This window comes from Mustelus asterias, chromosome 4 (genome assembly GCF_964213995.1).
Source record: "Mustelus asterias chromosome 4, sMusAst1.hap1.1, whole genome shotgun sequence".
Classification (NCBI taxonomy): Eukaryota; Metazoa; Chordata; class Chondrichthyes; order Carcharhiniformes; family Triakidae; genus Mustelus; species Mustelus asterias.
The window spans coordinates 94,685,750-94,706,923 of NC_135804.1; the positions used below are offsets into that span (position 1 = coordinate 94,685,750).

At 42.8% G+C, this 21,174-nt stretch overlaps 1 protein-coding gene across 1 annotated transcript in view; it reads right to left on the minus strand.

Annotated features, from left to right (window-relative positions):
* zc4h2 (zinc finger, C4H2 domain containing) overlaps positions 1–20,939 on the minus strand; it is a 40,980-nt gene extending 20,041 nt beyond the window's left edge. Inside the window, exons 1-2 of the mRNA XM_078210348.1 lie at positions 20,774–20,939; positions 26–197 (exon numbers count right to left, since the gene is read on the minus strand). Coding sequence (XP_078066474.1) covers positions 26–197; positions 20,774–20,826 — 225 coding nt within the window. The 5' untranslated portion in view covers positions 20,827–20,939. The remainder of the gene's footprint in view (positions 1–25; positions 198–20,773) is intronic.
* Positions 20,940–21,174: the final 235 nt, after the last annotated feature.

The window sequence follows — 21,174 nt, forward strand, 5'->3', positions numbered from 1 at the left end:
TATATGCAATATGCTATCAACATACCACATTGATATCAGCATGGATCAGTCGCAATTCTTCTACATGAGCCATCTTCTCTTGGAGCAATAGATCCATTTCGTGTTTGTAATCTTTCAGGTGTCTTTCCTCAGACTCCAGTGCATCAAATTCTGCCTTCAACCGGGTTTTAATCTTTTCCATTTGCACCGTCTTAGCTCTGCAATGTCAATTCCATACAAACAAGTTTAAAGCAGCATGATGCAGAGCTCCAAAGACTTGCTTTCAGACATACACTCCATCGTCGTGTTTCACATGATATGAGATCATTACTATTTATTACATTGAAGCAATTCAATTTTATCAAGAGATCACAATGACTGTTCAATGACCGTGGCGTTAGAAGGCTGTCAGCACCTGTAGAATCATAACATCCCATCATCAACACATTCAGATGAGAAAAATTCTGTAAAATAGAAATGCATCTTTAAATCGATCTTTGAAATTCATCTGCTCTAGTCGAAAAGGGATAAATGAGGCCACAGCTTAATGTCCTATCTGAAGAACAGCATTTCCAGCCTTGTGGTACATCAGCCTAATAGGTTCATATCCTGGAGGAGAGTTTGAACACCTTAACTTAGATGTAACAGACAAACCTTCGTGGGTCATCACTTTGTCAAAGTGGAGAAGTTTGTGTATTCCAACGATCCCTTCAGTGAGACTGTAAGTGGCTCCTTGCTCCTGGTCAGGCCATCCAATGCCAGCAAGGTCAGGGGAAGTGCCAGACAGAGCGCATCCAAAAAGTCCTCAATGGTAGAATGGGTGAAGGAAGATCGTGCGTCTCCCTGGCCACAAAGGGGCAAGGTGCAGGGGCAAGCTGATCTCGGTCATTGTTGTTCAGAATATGACCACAAGTCATCAAGATCATGTGAACAAAACAACGTCCCAAAGCCCCCACATTAAACGAAGTCAAGCACAGGCTTTGACCAGGGTCCAGTTACCAAGCCCTGAATTGCTCAATTGGTGAAGAACATGTACCTACCAGCAAGACATCACCGAAGACCTAAACAGTCCAAGAGGAAAGATATCAATATCTCAGCCCTAAATCAGCTAGCAACCAATGCAAAAAATCCTCACACATCCAACTCAATTCCAGAATAACCGGATCAAATAAAGTCAGCTGTATTAGACTTATGTGCCCAGAGCACTGTCAACACCAGCAAGGCTGGTTCGATGAAAACAATGCTGAAATATGTGACCTCCTAGAGTAAAAGCGAGCAGCCTTCACTGCTTCATTCCACAACCCTCTGCTCTGTTGAGTGAAAGAATTCCACATGACTGCTCGTCTAATTTTAACTTCCTAAACACTTCGGGAGGCACAGTGGTTAGCACTGCTGCCTCACAGCACTAGGGTCCCGGGTTCAATTCCTGGCTTGGATAACTGTCTGTGTGGAGTTTGCACGTTCTCCCCATGTTTGCGTGGGTTTCCTCCGGGTGCTCCAGTTTCCTCCCAGTCTGAAAGACGTGCTGGTTAGGTGCATTGGCCATGCTAAATTCTCCCTCAATGTACCCGAACAGGCGGCGGAGTGTGGCGACTAGGGGATTTTCACAGTAACTTCATTGCAGTGTTAATGTAAGCCTACTTGTGACTAATAAATAAACTTTCACCTCTCCAGTCACACTATGCTGTGATGGGTTACCTGCTCATTACTAAAGGTAAATTAATATCAGCAAATCATTCTTTTGGTCAATGCTACATGAGCTGATTTAATTTTAAAAGAAAAAGGATACCATTCACCAATTATCTTTGTTCATAGGCCAAGCTATTTGTATCATCAAGACCTGCTCACGAATAGCATGGTCCTGGTGCAATAATCAACCTCTCTTAGAGACGCAAAAAAAGTCACACAATGCAGTTAATTTGAAAGTTTTCAATTAATAGTTTAAAGTATACCAGGCATTGGAAATATATTAAATCTTAATTATTAATTTTTTTCTGCCACCAATGTTCAGTTATTTGTCAATGTTCCAACATGCAGTCATGGTCCTTTGATATGAAGTGTAAGTACATTGCCATGTTGCATCTCTCTCTCACACAGACTGCACTTGTCAACAGGAGCTGGAACTTCCAAAACTCAGATGAATTTCTAACAGATTCCCAATCCCTGAAAGAAAAGTAGGACAATATTGCAGAAACTTTTACCAGCAGTTCTAATATTAAATAACCAATTTTATAGGCATGGATTATTTCATTTAATATGTACCTAAATAAATGTAATTTCTGGTTACATAAACTGATAAATTTATTAAGGAATTCCAGATAAACTTATTTACCTAGAGCACAGTTAGAAAATGAAACTTGCTACCATGGGGAGTGGTTGGGCAAATAGCATAACGCATGTAAGAGGAGTCTAAATGGGTACCTGAGGCAGGAAAGAATAAGTAAATCTTAATGAGGTTAGATGAGACTAAAAAGTGAACATAAATATAGGCATAGGCCAGTTCACAGCATCCCTACAGGTCGGAAGGAGGCCATTCAGCCCATCAGATCTGTACTGACCACATCCTACCCAGGCCCCATCCCTGTAACCACATACATTTACCCTGCTAATCCCCCTGACACTAAGATCAATTTAGCATGGCCAATCAACCTAACCCGCACATCTTTGGACTGTGGGAGGAAACCGGAGCACCCGGAGGAAACCCACGCAGACACGGGGAGAAAGTGCAAACTCCACACAGACAGTGATCCGAGGCCAGAATTGAACCTGGACTCTTGGCGCTGTGAGGTAGCAGAGCTAACCACTGTGCCTCCATGCCATCCTTGGGTCTGAAGTGCTGTATATTCCATGTTATTCTATGTGAACTGACTTGGGTAAAGTGGGAAAACGGTGGCTGAACAAGAGTTGTTTGGAGAATATGGTTAATTGATGTTGTAAAACTTTCTGTACAGGCAGTCCTCGCATTTACGACATTTGAGTTCTGACAAATGGTATTACGAGCTCACTTAACATTCATTATAAATTGGTTTTCTCTTCAAAACTACAAAAAAATCAAATAAGGGGTGATTCTATACCTCTGTTCATAGTGTCACAGCCATATGTTGATAGCAAGGGAACATTATTTTTCAGTGAAAATAGGGTTCAAGAACCAATCCCCCATTTAGAACATTTTCCCTATGGGAAAACTCATTCCGACTTACAACGTTTCAACTTCAACTTGGTTTCAGGAACCAACTGTGTCACAAGTCTGAGGACTGTCTGCATTGCATATCATGGTAATTACAAAAAGAGAAAATAAGGAAAAGGTACATGTGGAACACCTTTCAGGACATTACTAAACACTACGTAGTTAATGAAGTATTTTGAAGTGCAGGCACTGTTGCAATATAAAGGAAAGTTGACCAGCCCATTTATCAAACAACAATGAAGTAAATTTCTAAATAATCTGCTTTAATAGTGTCAATTGAGGAATAAATAATGGGCAAACACTGGAAGAATTCCCCTCCTCTGCTTCCGATCAATGGTGTGGGATCTTTCACGTTTATCTGAGGAGCAGACAGAGCCTCTATAACATTTGATTTATTATTGTCATGTGTATTAACATACAGTGAAAAGTATTGTTTCTTGCGCACTCTGCAGACAAAGCATACCGTTCATAGAGAAGGAAAGGAGAGAGTGCAGAATGTAGTGCTACAGTCATAGCTAGGGTGTAGAGAAAGATCAACTTAATGCAAGGTAAGTCCATTCAAAAGTTTGACTGCAGCAGGGAAGAAGCTGTTCTTAGTATACTTTTGTATCTTTTTAGCGACAGAAGGTGGTAGAAGAGAGAATGTCCGGGGTGCGTGGGGTCCTTAATTATGCCGGCTTCTTTGCCAAGGCAGCGGGAAGTGTAGACAGAGTCAATGGATGGGAGGCTGGTTTGCATGATGGATTGGGCTACATTCACGACCTTTTGTAGTTCCTTGCTGTCTTGGACAGAGCAGGAGCCATACCAAGCTATGATACAACCAGAAAGAATGCTTTCTATGGTGCATCTGTAAAAGTTGGTGAGAGTCGCAGCTGACATGCCAAATTGCCTTAGTCTTCTGAGAAAGTAGAGGCGTTGGTGGGCTTTCTTAACTATAGTGTCGGCATGGGGGGACCAGGACAGGTTGTTGGTGATCTGGACCCCTAAAAACTTGAAGTTCTCGACCCTTTCTACTTCGTCCCCTTGGATGTAGACTGGGGCATGTTCTCCTTTATGCTTCCTGAAGTCGATGACAATCTGCTTCATTTTTTTGACATTGGGGGAGAGATTATTATTGCCACACCAGTTCACCAGATTCTCTATCTCATTCCTATACTCTGTCCCATCATTGTTTGAGATCCGACCCACTACAGTGGTGTCGTCAGCAAACTTGAAAATCAAATTGATGGGGAATTTGGCTACAGTCATAGGTCTATAAGGAGTATAGCAGAGGGCTGAGGACAGAGCCTTGTGGGGCACCAGTATTGAGGATGATCATGGAGGTGTTGTTGTTGCCTATCCTTGCTGATTGCAGTCTCATCTAAAAGGCAGCACCTCCAACAAGGTAAGCCCTCTCTACAGAACTGAAGCATCAGCCTAAATTTATGCCCTCAAGCCATTACAGTGGGGTTTGGATCCAGAGGGGACAGCGTTAACATTGAGCCAAAGCTGACTCCGAGATTTGATTGCTTAGTTCTTGCAGGTTACCTATTCCTCTGGGTAGTTTCTGACATGCTCACGTTTAGTTGTTTGGTAAATCACATAATTCTTTTAATTTGAACTTTGGTAGGTGAATGTTTTGAGGCTATACTTCCAGCTGTGTTGCCTTTGAAAAAGTAAGCTATCATGAACGTACTGGATGCAAGGAGTTTTCATTATGTAGACTGATATCATTTTTATATATTTGAAAATATGCAGCATTTTTGGAAAGCAGTTATCTTAAAAAAGACAAAACCATTCCACCTTCTTCCATCAGCAGCAAGATACAAAACTCTGAGATCATGTGCTAACCAACTCAAGAATAGCTTCTTCCCTGCTGCCATCAGACTTTTGAATGGACCCACCATATATTAAGCTGATCTTTCTCTGCACCTTAGCTATAACTGTAACACTATATTCAGCACCCTCTCCTTTCCTTCTCCCCTATGGTTGAAGAGGTTGAATCTCTTGTGAAGAGGAAAAAGGAGACTTATGTTAAGATGAGACGTGAAGGCTCAGTTAGGGCACTTGAGAGTTACAAGTTAGCCAGGAAGGACCTAAAGAAAGAGTTAAGAAGAGCCAGGAGGGGACATGAGAAGTCTTTGGCAGGTAGGATCAAGGAAAACCCTAAAGCTTTCTATAGGTATGTCAGGAGTAAAAGAATGACTAGGGTAAGATTAGGGCCAGTCAAGGACAGGAGTGGGAAGTTGTGCGTGGAGTCTGAAGAGATAGGAGAGGCACTAAATGAATATTTTTCGTCGGTATTCACACTGGAGAGGGACAGTGTTGTTGAGGGGAGTACTGAGATGCAGGCTGTTGGACTGGATGGGATTGAGGTTCATAAGGAGGAGGTGTTAGCAATTCTGGAAAGGGTAAAAATAGATAAGTCCCTGGGCTGGATGGGATTTATCCCAGGATTCTCTGGGAGGCTAGAGAGGAGATTGCAGAGCCCTTGGCTTTGATCTTTGGGTCGTCATTGTCTACAGGAACAGTGCCAGAAGACTGGAGGATAGCAAATGTTGTCCCCTTAGGGACAACCCTGGTAATTATAGACCGGTGAGCCTTACTTCTGTTGTGGGCAAAGTATTGGAAAGGATTACAAGAGATAGGATTTATAATCACTTGGAAAGGAATAATTTGATTAGGGATAGTCAGCACGGTTTTATGAAGGGTAGGTCGTGCCTCACAAACCTTATTGAGTTCTTTGAGAAGGTGACCAAAGAGGTGGATGAGGGTAAAGCGGTTGATGTGGTGTATATGGATTTCAGCAAAGCGTTTGATAAGGTTCCCCATGGTAAGCTTTTGCAGAAAATACGGACACATGGGATTGAGGGTGATTTAGTGGTTTGGATCAGGAATTGGCTCGCTGGAATAAAACAGAGGGTGGTGGTTGATGGGAAATATTCATCCTGGAGTTCAGTTACTAGTGGTGTACCGCAAGGATCTGTTTTAGGGCAACTGCTGTTTGTCATTTTTATTAATGACCTGGATGAGGGCATAGAAGGATGGATTAGTAAATTTGCGGATGACACTAAAGTCGGTGGAGTTGTAGACAGTGCGGAGGGAAGTGGCAGGTTACAGAGGGACATAGATAAGCTGCAGAGCTGGGCTGAGAGGTGGCAAATGGAGTTTAATGCGGAAAAGTGTGAAGTGATTCACTTTGGAAGGAGTAACAGGAATACAGAGTACTGGACTAATGGTAAGATACTTGGTTGTGTGGATGAACAGAGGGATCTGGGTGTCCATGTGCATAGATCCCTGAAAGTTGGCACCCAGGTTGATAGGATTGTTAAGAAGGCGTACGGTGTGTTAGCTTTTATTGGTAGAGGGATTGAGTTTCGGAGCCAGGAGGTTATGCTGCAACTGTACAAAACTCTGGTGCAGCCGCACTTGGAGTATTGCGTACAGTTCTGGTCGCCACATTATAGGAAGGATGTGGAAGTGTTGGCAAGGGTGCAGAGGAGATTTACCAGGATGTTGCCTGGTATGGTGGGAAAATCGTATGAGGAAAGGCTGAGGGGCTTGAGGTTGTTTTCGTTAGAGAGAAGAAGGTTAGGAGGTCACTTAATAGAGGCATATAAGATGATCAGAGGATTAGATAGGGTAGTGAGAGCCTTTTTCCTCGGATGGTGATGGCTAACACGAGGGGACATAGCTTTAAATTGAGGGGTGAGAGATATAGGACAGATGTTAGAGGTAGGTTCTTTACTCAGAGAGTAGTAAGGGGGTGGAATGCCCTGCCTGCAGCAGTAGTGGACTCGTCAACATTTAGAGCATTCAAATGGTTATTGGATAAACATATGGATGATATTGGAATAGTGTAGATTAGAGAGGCTTTAGATTGGTTTCACTGGTCGACGCAACATCGAGGGCCGAAGGGCCTGTACTGCGCTGTAATGTTCTATGTTCTATGTTCTATATACTAGGACGACACAGTGGCAAGCACTACTGCCTCACAGCACCAGGGACCCGGGTTTGATTCCCAACTTAGGTCACTGTCTATGCAGTCTGCACGTTCTCCCTGTGTCCGGGTGGGTTTCCTCCGGGTGCTCAGGTTTCTTCCCACAGTCCGAAAGACGTGCTGATTAGGTGCATTGGCCATGCTAAATTCTCCCTCAGTGAGCCCGAACAGGCGCCGGGCTGTGGTGATGAGGGGATTTTCACAGTAACTTCATTAAGTGTTACTGTAAGCCTACTTGTGACACTAATAAATAAACTTTACTCTATGACCGGTATGTCTGTCTGTCTCGCGCTCAAGAAACAATACTCTCCACTGTATCCCAATACATATGACAATAATAAATCAAATCAAGTACGGATGCAAAGATGCAAGTTGCAATTCCTGCAATAATAGGATTTGTCTGCCAACATTTACTGACTCGACTCACAGCTGCTTGGTTCAGGAACTGAAGGGTTTGTCTGTCAGCATCAGAAGAAGATGGGGAAAAATTGGAACAATAGAAAATTAAAGAAAATAAATTTGTGGCCTGTATTATGACTCCTTTCTTTCCTCAATGTAAAAAACTGAATGCAGCTGTAATGATCAACCAGCATCTGTAAAACCTAGACTTAGGATCAGGTTCAATCGCAACACTTTTCCACCTTCGTCAGACGATACAAGCCGAAGATACAATGGCCACTTCAGATGGGTGCTAGAAGACATCCAATACTTTGGAGCTAAACTCTAAATTGAGGAGAGAACAAGGCATGTAATTTCACTATTTGGACATGACAGGGATTGATGGAAGAGTGGCTGTGGGGAGTGGGGAAACGAGTTTATGAGAAACAAACAAAGACTAAGCAATCACAAAACACTAAATGAAGATTATAAACAATGTCAGGACTCTGAACAGAACAGATTTGAGTGCTTTCTCTCATTTTATACAGACTTGTATTCTCATTTTCCAAGGATTTATCCTAAAACCGATTCTGGCAATGCAACAGAGCAGATGCAAATAATTTGCATCATTCCTCATTATATTTTTATTACAATTGGTCCCTGTTCAATCTGGCACTCACTCAGTCTCCTGACATCCTTATTTTCTTTTTGATGTGTCTAATGATCTGTAGAGTACTTTCTGTTTTCAATTTGCCTCAACTGTAATACATGTCATGAAGAATAGTCTCACAAATGATCTGGCGAGTAAAGAATTCTGCTCCTGTGGATCGACTTCTACCAAAAAAAATCAGAGCCTTCATTGGAAAAAGTTATATTAGAATGAGTAAGTAAAAAGCAGCAGGAGACATTGAGTAGGTTGAATATGGCCGATTTAAAAGGTGTAATGAGGCTATCATATAATCCCTCAGTGTAAAAGAAGGCCATTTGGCCCATTGAGTCTGCACCAACTCTCCAACAGATCATATGACCCAGGCCCACCTCTTGCCCTATCTCCAAAATCCCATACATTTATTCCACTAATCCCCCTAACCTGCATAATCTTTGGACACTAAGGGGCAATTTAGCATGGCCAATCCACCTAACCTGCACATCTTTGGGCTGTGAGAGGAAACCGGAGCACCCGGAGGAAACCCATGCAGACATGGGGAGAACGTGCAGACTTCACACAGACAGTGACCCGTGACCAGAATTGAACCTGGGACCCTGGCACTGTGAGGCAGCAGTACTAACCACTGTGCCACCCTCCTTAATTTTTGAAAATATGATCTTTCAACTGACTACAACTTTTGCAGTTTAAACTGAGAGCAAACTGCTTAAAAATGCAAAGCTGCATTCCATTGTGAAGATGAGAAATAAACAAATCACCCTCAGGGAAATGTGAAGAGAGAAACATTTCCTTTAATCCAGACACTCATTGAAACCACTGCAAGTGACACTGGCAATGTCCAGAAAGCCTTCAGCAGATGAAACAACCTGTGGGCTGCTCGCTTTCATCCTCTCCCTTGGACTCTAACTTCTCTTATTTCTAATACCTGTGCATGTAGTTCTAATACGTTTTCTCTGGGTCCTTTCCATGGTGCCTGCAATTGTTTCTGGTCTCACTTTCCTGGCCTCCCTATAGTGTGTTTCTCACAGTGGGAAGCAGCATGCCATTCGCCAGCAGTGGGATCGTCTGTCACTCCGTGGCCTGGGCCTCAGCTCCTCCCTCTGCGACTGGATCCTGAACTTCCTAACTCACAGACCACAATCAGTAAGGATAGGCAACAACATCTCCTCCATGATCATCCTCAACAACGGTGCCCCACAAGGCTGTGTTCTTAGCCCCCACTATACTCCTTATATACCCATGACTGTGCGGCCAAATTCCCCTCCAACTCGATTTTCAAGTTTGCTGATGATACCACCGTAGTGGGTCGGATCTCAAACAATGACAAGACAGAGTACAGGAATGAGACAGAGAATCTGGTGAACTGGTGCGGTGCCAATAATCTCTCCCTGGATGTCCACAAAATGAAGGAGATTGTCATCGACTTCAGGAAACGTAAAGGAGAACATGCCCGCCTACATCAATGGGGCCAAAGTAGAAAGGGTTCAGAGCTTCAAGTTTTAGGTGTCCAGATCACCAACAACCTGGTCCCCCCATGCCGACACTATAGTTAAGAAAGCCCACCAACGCCTCTACTTTCTCAGAAGACTAAGGAAATTTGGCATGTCAACTCCGACTCTCACCAACTTTTACAGATGCACCATAGAAAGCATTCTTTCTGGTTGTATCACAGCTTGGTATGGCTCCTGCTTTGCCCAAGACCACAAGAAACTACAAAAGGTCATGAGTGTAGCCCAATCCATCACACAAACCAGCCTCCCATCCATTGACTCCGTCTACACTTCCCGCTGCCTCAGCAAAGCAGCCAGCATAATTAAGGACCCCACGCATCCCGGACATTCTCTCTTCTACTTTCTTCCGTCAGGAAAAAGACAAAAGTCTGAGGTCACGTACCAAATGACTGAAGAACAGCTTTTTCCCTGCTGCCATCAGACTTCTGAATGGACCTACCTTGCATTAAATTGATCTTTCTCTACAACCTAGCTCTAACTGTAACACTACATTCTGCACTCTCTCGTTTCCTTCTCTATGAATGGTATGCTTTGTATAGCACGCAAGAAACAATCCTTTTCACTGTATGTTAATACATGTGACAATAATAAAGCAAATCAGTCAATGGGTTTTGCCATTTCTAGTGGAGGTGCGCCATTGGCCAGAAAATTCCATCCAATGTTTTTATATTTCTAGCTAGCTTTCTTTCATACTTACTTATTTAGTCATTCTTTGCTTTTTTTATTATTTTCCGTTCAATCCTCTGAATTATGGAACTGTATGCTTTTTCATTCAATTTGATATTAACTTTACCCTCCTTAGTTAGCCACAGACGGTGCACCCTTCCTCTCTTCTTTCTCACTGCAATGTATCTTTGCTGAAGGTTTTGAAATAATTCCTTAAGTGTCTGCCTCTGCTACTCCACATCCACTGACCTATCCCTTAACCTATTTCCAAGGTTCACTTCAGCTAGTTCTGACTTCATGTACTGATATTTGCCCCTATTTAAGTATAAAACACCAGTTTTAGACTCACTCTTCTCTCCCTCAAACTGGATATAAAATTCAATCATGTTATGGTCATTACTATCTAGGGGCACCTTTACTATGAGGTCATTAATTCTATCGCATTGCACATTACCAGATCTAGAATAGCCTACTCTCTGGTTGGTTATAGATTGTGCTGCTCTAAGATACTGTCCCAACACTATGGGTTTATTTTAAGATTGCCTTTGCCAATCTGATTCATCTAATCTATATGTAGATTAAAACCACTCATGATTATCACCATACTGTTTTCATAAGCTCCCATTAGTTCTTCCTGTATATCACATCCAAACAGTGTGGTTACTGTTAGGGGTCCTACAAACTACTCCCACAAGTGACTTCTTACCTTTGAGATTTATTATTTCTACCCGAACTGAATCTACATCTTGATCTGTGGAACGAAAGTCATCTCTCTTTCTTGTGCTAACATTATCTTCAGTTAACAGAGCTATCCCTTTACCTTTTCCTAACTCCTAGTGCTTCCAAAATGCCATGTGACCTTGAATATTCAGGTCCCAGCCTGTCATCTTGCAACCATGTCTCTGAAATAACTATCTGATCATACATATTTCTATTTGAGCTGACAATTTTCTCTCCTTGTTCCTTGCAGCCCCCTTTCCACTGTCATTCAGCTGGATGGGACTGCTCTTACGTGTTTCCATTCTTATCTAATCATAGGTAGAGTATCACTTGCAATGGCTTCTCTTCCTGCTCCTGCATGATTGCCTCTGGTGTCCCCGAAGGATCTATCCCTGGAACCTATTCCTTATCTATATGCTGCCTCTTGGTGACATCATCCAAAGGCAAGGGGTTAGTTTTCACATGCATGCTGATGACCCCCAGCTCTACTTCAATACCACCTCTCGCAGCTCCTCTACTGTCGCTGGATTGTCATTCTGATATACAACATCCAGTCCTGGATGAGCAGAAATTTCCTCCAATTAAGTATTGGGAAGACTGAAGCCATCGTCTTCCAATCCACTCCAAACTCTCTTCCCTTACTACCAATTCCATCCTTCTCCCTGGAAAAGGCCTGTGACTAAGTATGTGATTAACGATCACAACTTTGGTGTCACAACTGATCCCATAATGAGCTTCCAACTATATATTTGTGCCATCATCAAGACAGCCTATTTCTACCACCATAACATGGCCCAACTTTGCATCTATTTCAGTTCATCTGCTGCTGAAATGCTCATTCATGCCTTTGCTACCTCTAGCCATTCTAATGCACAGCTAGCTGGTCTCCCACATCCTACCCTATGTAAATTTGAATTAATCTAAACTCTGCTTCCTGTGCCTTCTCCTGCAACAAGTCCCACTCCCCTGTGCCCACTGACCTGCATTGGTTCCTGTTAAAGCAAAGTCCTGATTTAAAATTCTCTTCCTTGTTCTCAAATTGCTCCATGACTTTGCCCTAGTGCCCTGGTCAATATTAATTCCTCAATTAACCAAAATAGATAATCTGATCATTTTGCATTGCTGTTTGCAGGAAATTACTGTGTTAAAGAAAGTTTGCTGTTTCCTACATTACAACAGTGACTGCTTTTCAGAAGTATTTTACTGCCTGTAAAGCACTTTGGGATGTGCTGTGGTGATTAAAAGGCGCTACATAAATGTCATACTATTGGAATTACATGCCTCGTTCGCACCTCTCCTGAGAGTTTAGTTCCAAAGTACTGGACTCCCTCTGGCACCTGTTTGAAGTGGCCATGCTTTGCATGGTAACTTCAGCTTGTATCAGCTGATGAAAGTGGAAAAGTATTGCAATAGAGCCTGCTTCTGGCATAAATTAAGGTTTTACAGATGCTGGTGGTTTTTACATTGAGGAAAACAGGGAGAATGCAAAGTTATTTCTTAAGTTTTCTTTTGTTCCAATTTTTTTCCATCTTCTCCTGATGCTGATAGCCAAACCCTCAGTCCCTGAACCAAGCGGATACGAGTCAAGACAGCAAATGCTGGCACGCAAATCCTATTATTGCAGGAATTGCATCTTGCACCTTCTCATCTGAATGGCATTGTCCTTTTCTTTTACTGAGGCTGCTGGTGGCTTTACTTTTTCATCATTGGGGCACCAAATCAATTTTCTTTTTAGAATCTCGGATTTGCACCTTTCTTTCCAACAGACCCCATTTTGACATGAAAATGAAAATTTGCCAAGCAGGTTTGGCGGCACGGTAGCACAGTGGTTAGCACTGCTGCTTCACAGCTCCAGGGACCTGGGTTCGATTCCCGGCTCGGGTCACTGTCTGTGTGGAGTTTGCACATTCTCCTTGTGTCTGCGTGGGTTTCCTCCGGGTGCTCCGGTTTCCTCCCACAGTCCAAAGATGTGCGGGTTAGGTTGATTGGCCATGCCAAAAATTGCCCCTTAGGGTCCTGAGATGCGTCGGTTAGAGGGATTAGCAGGTAAATATGTAGGGATATGGGGCTGGTGCCTGGGTGGGATTGTGGTCAGTGCAGACTCGATGGGCCAAATGGCCTCTTTTTGCACTGTAGGGTTTCTATGATTCTAGGTCATTAAAAGAAAAAATGGTAACTTTAAGGCAAATACGTGTTTTTTGCATCACACCCCTCGAAGGAACTGCAGCTGGAAGAATGACCACAGGGGTGTCACACATTAATGAAACCGAAGGTCATTGTGATTGGTTACTCTCATTCACCATATCCTGAAAGTCATTGTGATTGGTTACTCTCATTCACCATATCCTGAAAGTCATTGTGATTGGTTACTCTCATTAGCCATTTCCTCTCTTCACTTAACACAAGATTATTTTTATAATATGAACAGATAAAAAGTTACAAAATTCTGGCACAAAGGTCATTTAATGTTAGAAATGCCTCTAACAAGCTTCCTCCTATAAAACTACCCTTCTATAAGGAGTTCCAGGGAGTCTAATTTTTCTTCTGGCTCCTGTGAAAATACGCAGACGACCGTGACCTGGCAGAAGAATTTGAAAATACTAACTATGAAATATAAATGGCAATGGAAAAAAAAATGATTTCAATTATTTCAATGTTTTCAGTTTAAGCCATTAAATAGAAATTCTGAGTTAATGGTACTGTTTGGTTTGTGGATTCTTTAATATTACTGAGAAAGAGACATTTTGTGCCTAGGATTCATTTACGAGGTGCTCCGATGCCACCCTTGGGCATCATAATGGAGGTTAGTCAGCTTGTTGACCTGCCTTGGGCCATGACAAATAATCACCTGGTTAAACTTTCAACAAAAGGGAAAAACATCTCTTGTTTATTGCGCTGTGACAGCATCAGAATCTTAAATTCATTGTGGAAGAAAAAGTCTTTTCATATTCAGGCAAATGTACTGTATCAGGATGACAATCATACTCAGACAACAACAGAAAATGCACTCTGTCCCAAGTTACTCATGGTCAATGCCACCCATGTTTGACTTACTAAAACTTGACCAAATTACCAATCATATTCAATCAGTTAACTTGTCTGACATGTTTTGCCTCGTCAACTTATCAGTGATAACCTTTCTATAGCGAGGTATTACTAAAGATATTACCTCAGTGGCAGCCTTACATCTCAAAAGACAATGGTTTGCTCCATGGTGGTCAATTCTGTGTTAACCATTGCTTCGTAAGGCTCAGGAGCCCCACTCTGCCATGGCAATCTCTGCCACATTTTCTGTAGAGGAAGGCAGTGGCTGAGAAGGTGCATGATCCGCTGCTCCCTGTTCTCTCTGGGCCCTCTTCTCGGCCAGCTGTGCATTTTGTTTCCAACAAAATCTTTCCAAAAAGTCAGCTTTCAATGTCATGGCTGTCAGTGACTGTCTCCCAGTTGTCAGAGCCAATGTCTGCCATTTTAATATTTTAACATTGCTTCCAGGTGTCCTTGTAGCAGAAGTATGGAAGCCCAGGAGCTGTTAACCCAGTGGTCAGTTCACCATGCGGAAGATCATTGGGTATATGACTTTCATTTCAACAACAAACATGGCCGAAGGAGCATAGATCAGCAGCGATAGTTTAACTATGAGCTTATGCTGATGGAATTAGGATACTCCAGGGCCTCAGAGTTGGTGAGTCTATCCTAACGAGAGATGCTGAGGAGACATCTGAGACAGTGAATTTTTAAACTATTCAGCCTTTTCTCCTGCCTTGCATATGTTGTCCAAGTCTCTCTGTTGTACAGGAGTACATGAAGGACACAGGCATAGATGATTTGCAGTATAGTATTCTCAGTCAGGTTGCTGTTGGCCCACACTCTCTTACTCAGCTTGGACATAACAGCTTCAACTTTTGTGGCGTGTGTATTTATTTCATCATCGAGAAACAGATTGCTGGTGATTGCGGCATCTAGATATGTGAAACGATCAACACCTTCCAGTCTTACATTGCCAATTATGATAGATGGTGAATGGGAACATCTTGGACCATGACTTCTGTCTTCCTGATGCTGATGATCAAAGCAATCACCTTACAGGCATGAGATAATCCATCTATTAGGTGCTGAAGATGTTCTTTGTTATGGAATGCTACTATGGCACTCCAAGCATAGGGCAACTTTCTGATGAGGCTTTGGTGTACCTTTGTCTTGGATCTCAGTTGAGCAAAGCTGATCAACTTTCTGTCAGCTGCAGTAAATAAGTAGACACTTTCTGTAGATGACTTGGAGGGATATGACAGCAGCAAAATTAATATGGCACAGAATATTCGTGCTAGAACACAACCCTCTGACCCCACTGAGGATCTCAAAGGATTCGGATATTGCGTCATGGCTGACTTTACCCACCATATCACGGAAAGAGGAGATCACAATGAGCAGCTTCAGCTGGCAGACAATTGTCTCCAGCAGCTTAAATAGACCCACATGGTCAAATGTCTTAGTGAGATTGATGAATGCAATACACAGTGATCCCCTTTGTTCACAGCATTTCTCTTGCAACTGTCGGACTGGGAAGATGATGTCAATTGCCGATCTGGGATAGATGCATTCAGCCAAGATCTGCAGTCTGACAATGGCAACATGGGCAAATACTTTTCCCATCAGCAGGGAAATGCCTCCACAATTGTTGCATTCTCTGCAGTCACCCTTGCTCTTGTACAGGATCACAATCTTTGCAAAACACAGAACCTCATGCACTGCCCATTCCCTCCAGCAGCACAGAGAAGTTTGGGCAGATGCTACAAGTGCTTATGAGCTCGGGTGGAATGACATCAGCACCTGGAGCTTTGCCCATGGCAAGCGCATCAGTAGCTTTGTGGTTGCATTGTAAGTTTACTCTTCAGCTCTGTCATGACAGACAGGCTTTTTATGGGTGTCCAGAGCTTCCACGGTGAGTGTTCTCCCTAGAGTAGAATTAGTGTTCCACCCATTTCTCCAACTGTTTAGTGATGATCTCCCCTGTCTTTGTTTTCTAGGGAGCAGTCTTCTTTGGTGATGGACCTATTGCCTTTTTTTCAAATATATTTTTATTGAAGAATTTTGCCATTTTTATAAACAGCTGGAATTCTCCTGTCCCGGGAATTGTAGCGGGCAGGGGGACGGACCACGCAGAGGTCCATTGACCTCGGGCAGGATTCTTCGGTTTTAGGGCGAATGTGGCTGGAGAATCCCAACCAACATAACCAATCTTCAAGGATTGATACAGTAGAACATGATTTTTTTTCCACATATGCATACAGAAAGAGACAAGAGAGGACCAACAGAGTTGGTTTGGATTATTCTTTACAAATGGTGCCTTCAAAGATACAAACAACAAAGATGTTTCAAAGATTGGGAAGAACAAGATAAATCCATGAGTACGTGGCATAAAAGTGCATCCCTCACTTACAGGATACAAGAGACGGAGCCACGTAACTTACATTCCAGGATTTTCAAAGTAGTGACTGCCATTGTGTATTCAGCCAAGGAGAATATAGGATATTGATACAAGTATAGAAAAGGCTGATCGGTCAAAGATTCTCACACCACGCTAAGGTACGCACCAAAGCATATTTCCCTCTTCTCCACCTATATCACGGGCACCACTGATAGAAAACAATGTACTTTCCCAGGATATGCACTCTGTTTGCACTTGTACAGGAGTCCATCCGAGGTTCTTTCTGACTCCAAAAATACAAGAACAAACTACATGACACCAATAGTTCTAAGGGGGTTTTACTCACCAGCTGTGAGGACTTCTTGGGCCATATTCGCAACCTCTTCATCAAACCACCCATCCATCTCCCCACAGTAGCGCTGGTCATATTAGCTATGACAACAGTAAAGGATACCACATAATATATACCACCATTATAAATACAAGGATTATAAGAAAAGACAGATAAGTATCGCACAGCCCTAGTGCCATACATCCGACCTAGCACACTCCGCAACACTCTCAAGCTTTTTAAGGATATTAAACCACTAGGGTTCAATTTTGACACAGGACCAGAAGCAATGCAGGTTGTTCCCGTGTGCCACCTTGCATCCCTGGCATAATGAGGATATAGTAAGATCACATCTTTGTCTTAAACTTGGAGTAATTAAAGGAACATGCTGATGGATGCACTCTATTGTAAACAAATGGATGTCCCTGGTTTTCAAAGGATAGCAGGCAAAATTTGCCGCAATCCTCATGTACTCGATCAGCCCTGTCAGCATGATAATGTCACAAAATCAAAAAAATAATTTAACAACAAAGGATAAACTCCAGGATTAGTAATGAACTGCAGATTGTGCATTCAAATTATTACTATCCACAGAGTTTAGAGAGGCCAAAGCCTCAGTAAGATTGTCGAACAGCCTTAAGGATCCATCAGATATCATCTTCAGGGTAGTTGGATAAAACAGAGCACACTGCAGTCAGATAGCTTCCAGATGCTTTCCAGCTTTATCGAAACGTCTGCAAATGAAGCTATCAAAACATATGATAACCGGCCAGGGGTCAGGCCTTGAAAACAGGATACGACATGCCCCCTTTAAGATTAATTCACCCAGCTTTCATGTTGAGATTAAAAAAACATGGCCAATTCTCAAAACATTTAGCTAGAAGCTCACCCTCAGATCCTTGTGGAGAGCCCATCACACAGACATGCCTCTTCCAACCCCAGCTCTCCAGATCAATGAGGATATCTGACATACCATGTAGCGGATCTTCCAAGAACTGAAAGAAGGCCCCAACTGAGGAAGTAGCATTCACGACAATAAGGATTCTTTCCTCCACTTCATCAAACTGCTTACTGTTACTCTGCAGTTCAGCAATATGAGCACTGAACGTCTGTGCCAAAAAGCTGAGTTTGTCATCTCTAACTTTAATCATAAAGACCGTCATCATTTACAACACTTTCAATGTCATCGGGTCAAGAGCCGCTCTGCTCACTGACAAATTACCATATGGAGGGCTCAGCTCCACCCTGGCTACTTCCAACTGCTTCTTTCTAGCGAAGGTTTTCAAGACTTTACTCAGCACTTTGTCTCCAAATTTAACCAGAAATCTTCCAGGAAAATGATACTCAGTTTTCACTCCAAGATTAGGTGCTTACGGGCTGTGCCTCAGGATGTCAGAGCTCACGGAAACACAGCCGTTCTCTGCACTCCCCCCACCCCCGTTGCCTTTATGATGCTTTCACGCATGCTCATGACATTCCCTCTGTCAAAGGACATCTGGATATTCTGGAAAAGTTCTAACCAATAGTCATTGGTGCCTAGCAATGTGTTGGACTGTACTTCAAATGGCTCTTTGTGCATTCAGAGTCTTCTCGTTTGGATTTCTCTTGTAATTAATGAGGGTGGACTGCTTGGCTTCAATGACAGTTCTATCACAGTGATGTTATCCTCAGCTTTTTTCTGCTTCCCATATGTTGAGTGTGTGGTGGTGTAGATGGTGTCTTGAAGTATGTTCCATTTCACTCTACACTCGGTTAGGGAATATCAGAGAATGTCTGTTCAATCAAGCAGAAGAACTATTGTTTTTTTTTATCTGGGTTGGTATTATGCTGACGTTGATACAAGGACAACATATCTGCTTTGAACGAAAAATCTTCAAAGGTTGCATCCTAATCCTGGGAGTGACCTGTATCACAGTGGGTGCTGTGGTGGCTGTAGGTGTTCAGAATACTCTATGGAGAGTCATAGTTGGTGCTGATCAGATCCACTGCCCTAATCTTGGATGCCTCCAGGACACTTTTCGGCATGGTTTCTTCTGAATTACACAAAGCTATCTGTTCTCATTTATCTTTCCCAATCCATGATGTCCAAGGCAAGAGAGCCATGCCTCATGGTCTATATCCACACCCGTGTTGAAATCCCTTAGTAGATAAAGAAATTCTGCCTTAGGGATTCTGCTAATAGCAATGACAAGTTCCTCATCGGAGTGGTCTTTTGCCCTCTGTAGTGGAGCACAGTGTTGGAGAATAGATAACCATGAAGTTAACTGTTTGAGTTGAGAGTTGTTGCAGAGAGCATGTTCTGAAACATTTGTGGGGGTTCTATCATTGAGAATGGTGAGTTCCATACAGCAAAGCCTACACCTTGCTCATTCATTTCCTCTGAAATCTTCCCCTGCTAGATTAACTTGTAATGTTTTTCTTTCAGTATCAGCCTTTGGTGAGCCTTGTCTTTTGTAGGAAAACTATGTCAATATTCAATCTATCAAGTTCCATGTTGATCATGGCTGTCTTGTGTGCATTATTGACTATCTGCAAGTCATCTGTCAGTCTCAAGCACATGGCCCAGATGCTCCAGATTGCGAAACAAAGAGTTGGGATCTTCTTTCATGTATTTATCTGGTGCAATGGATTCTGCCCACTTGTTGAGCAAAGACTCTAAACTCCAAACACCTACTGAAGAAGGGGGAACATGGGCCATTAAGCACCTTAATAGTCGGAGGACTGTCTAACTTGAGGTTGACTGTGGCTGGCCAGTGGGACATGAGAACCCCTCCCACTGTCAGAGTCAGTTTGTAACAACCACACTCTATACCAATTGAGTTTGGCTTATTACTCACAACTGCTGTGTCCCACATTGTATTAATGCTTCAGAGTGAAAACTGGAATGCCCTCTCCAGAGCACAAGCCTGGGCAAAATTTATGGAGACCCTAAGCAGCCCAAATACCAGCGTCCCCCTCTCAATCTCCAAAGAAATGCAATGCACTACATCTTGTACTGATTAAATCGAAATTGTTGCAAGAAAGGTGACATGTTTAGGCATCAGTCCATCTTTGGGCTCCATTCTAGATTTTGTTTTGTCAGTGTTACTCCCCTACCCGTCAACTAAAGACACTACTTTCATCTCTATAGCACCAGACCAATCTGCATTAAAAATGCAATGTCCAGTTTTACATTGCACTCCACAACAACATCACTATATACTTTAAAACTGCCCAACAGCCTCCTGCGGGCCTGAAAACTGATTTGGTAGGATCTTATTTTAACTACTCAATGCAAGATATTAAAAGTTCACTGCCAATTTTTACATCTTCCAGGTGACTCAGAGTATACCACCTGCCTTAGGATCGTCACCCACCCCCTTCCCCCCCGCCCCCGAATGGTAAACACATTTCAATAACGGGGACTTTTAAAACAAATCTGCAACATCTGTTGTTTCTGTAGCTCTATTGTGTAACGGAATCAGTATGCGTGGCAGGATACACAGACTAGCGCCGAAAGGTTCTGGTAGAAAGCACCATTCTCCGGCTGGATTCGATGTGGTAACAATAAGCGGTTGCAATGTGGTTGCTGTATGCTACATAACATCTAGGCTCAGAACTGTCAACATCTGGGACCTGTCCAGAGATGTGATGAGAGAGCGAAACAGATCAGTGACTTCACTTGAAACAGGCTGAGTTCTGTTTGAGAGTGAGATTGTTCAAAATAAGCTTAATATTTACTCTGAGCGAAATCTGACAGGTCCGCAAATCCATTCGAGTCGGGGTGCAAGTGCATCTACTGAATAATGTGTACAGACTTCTTAAAAGAGGAGAATCGAGAGTGAATACCACCATTGCGAATGGGTTTATAAAGCCCCACAATATTGTCTGGATCGCATTCTCGGTGCTAAAGAAATGCTTTAAAGGAGCATTTAAATACTTCACCCTCACCTTATTTCTTTAATGCTCTCCAGTTTGCACATGATCTCTTGCTCGTCGGTCATGTTGCTTCCAGCTGATGTGCAGTAAGAATCTGAAAAATGCTAACAAAAGAACTCCTCTCCCTGTGCTGTTTCATACATCAAGCAGCGAGTGAGCGCAAGGCGCAGGAAGCCGGGAGTTGCAGTTTTTTCCGCAGAAAACAGAAAGAAAACCCCCGAGTATAAACTACCAGTCCCGGCAGGCTCCATACAATCCCCTCACTCACTTCCTGTCCTTCAGGACTTCACGCGGAAAGCGGGGATAATGAAGCTCTCTGCTTTTTTTATAAGTGAATTTCTTGCATTTCATTTCCAGCCCTTATTTATAAACCGCTCATCAATAAAGTGGAACCGATTTGAAGTGAGGCCTCT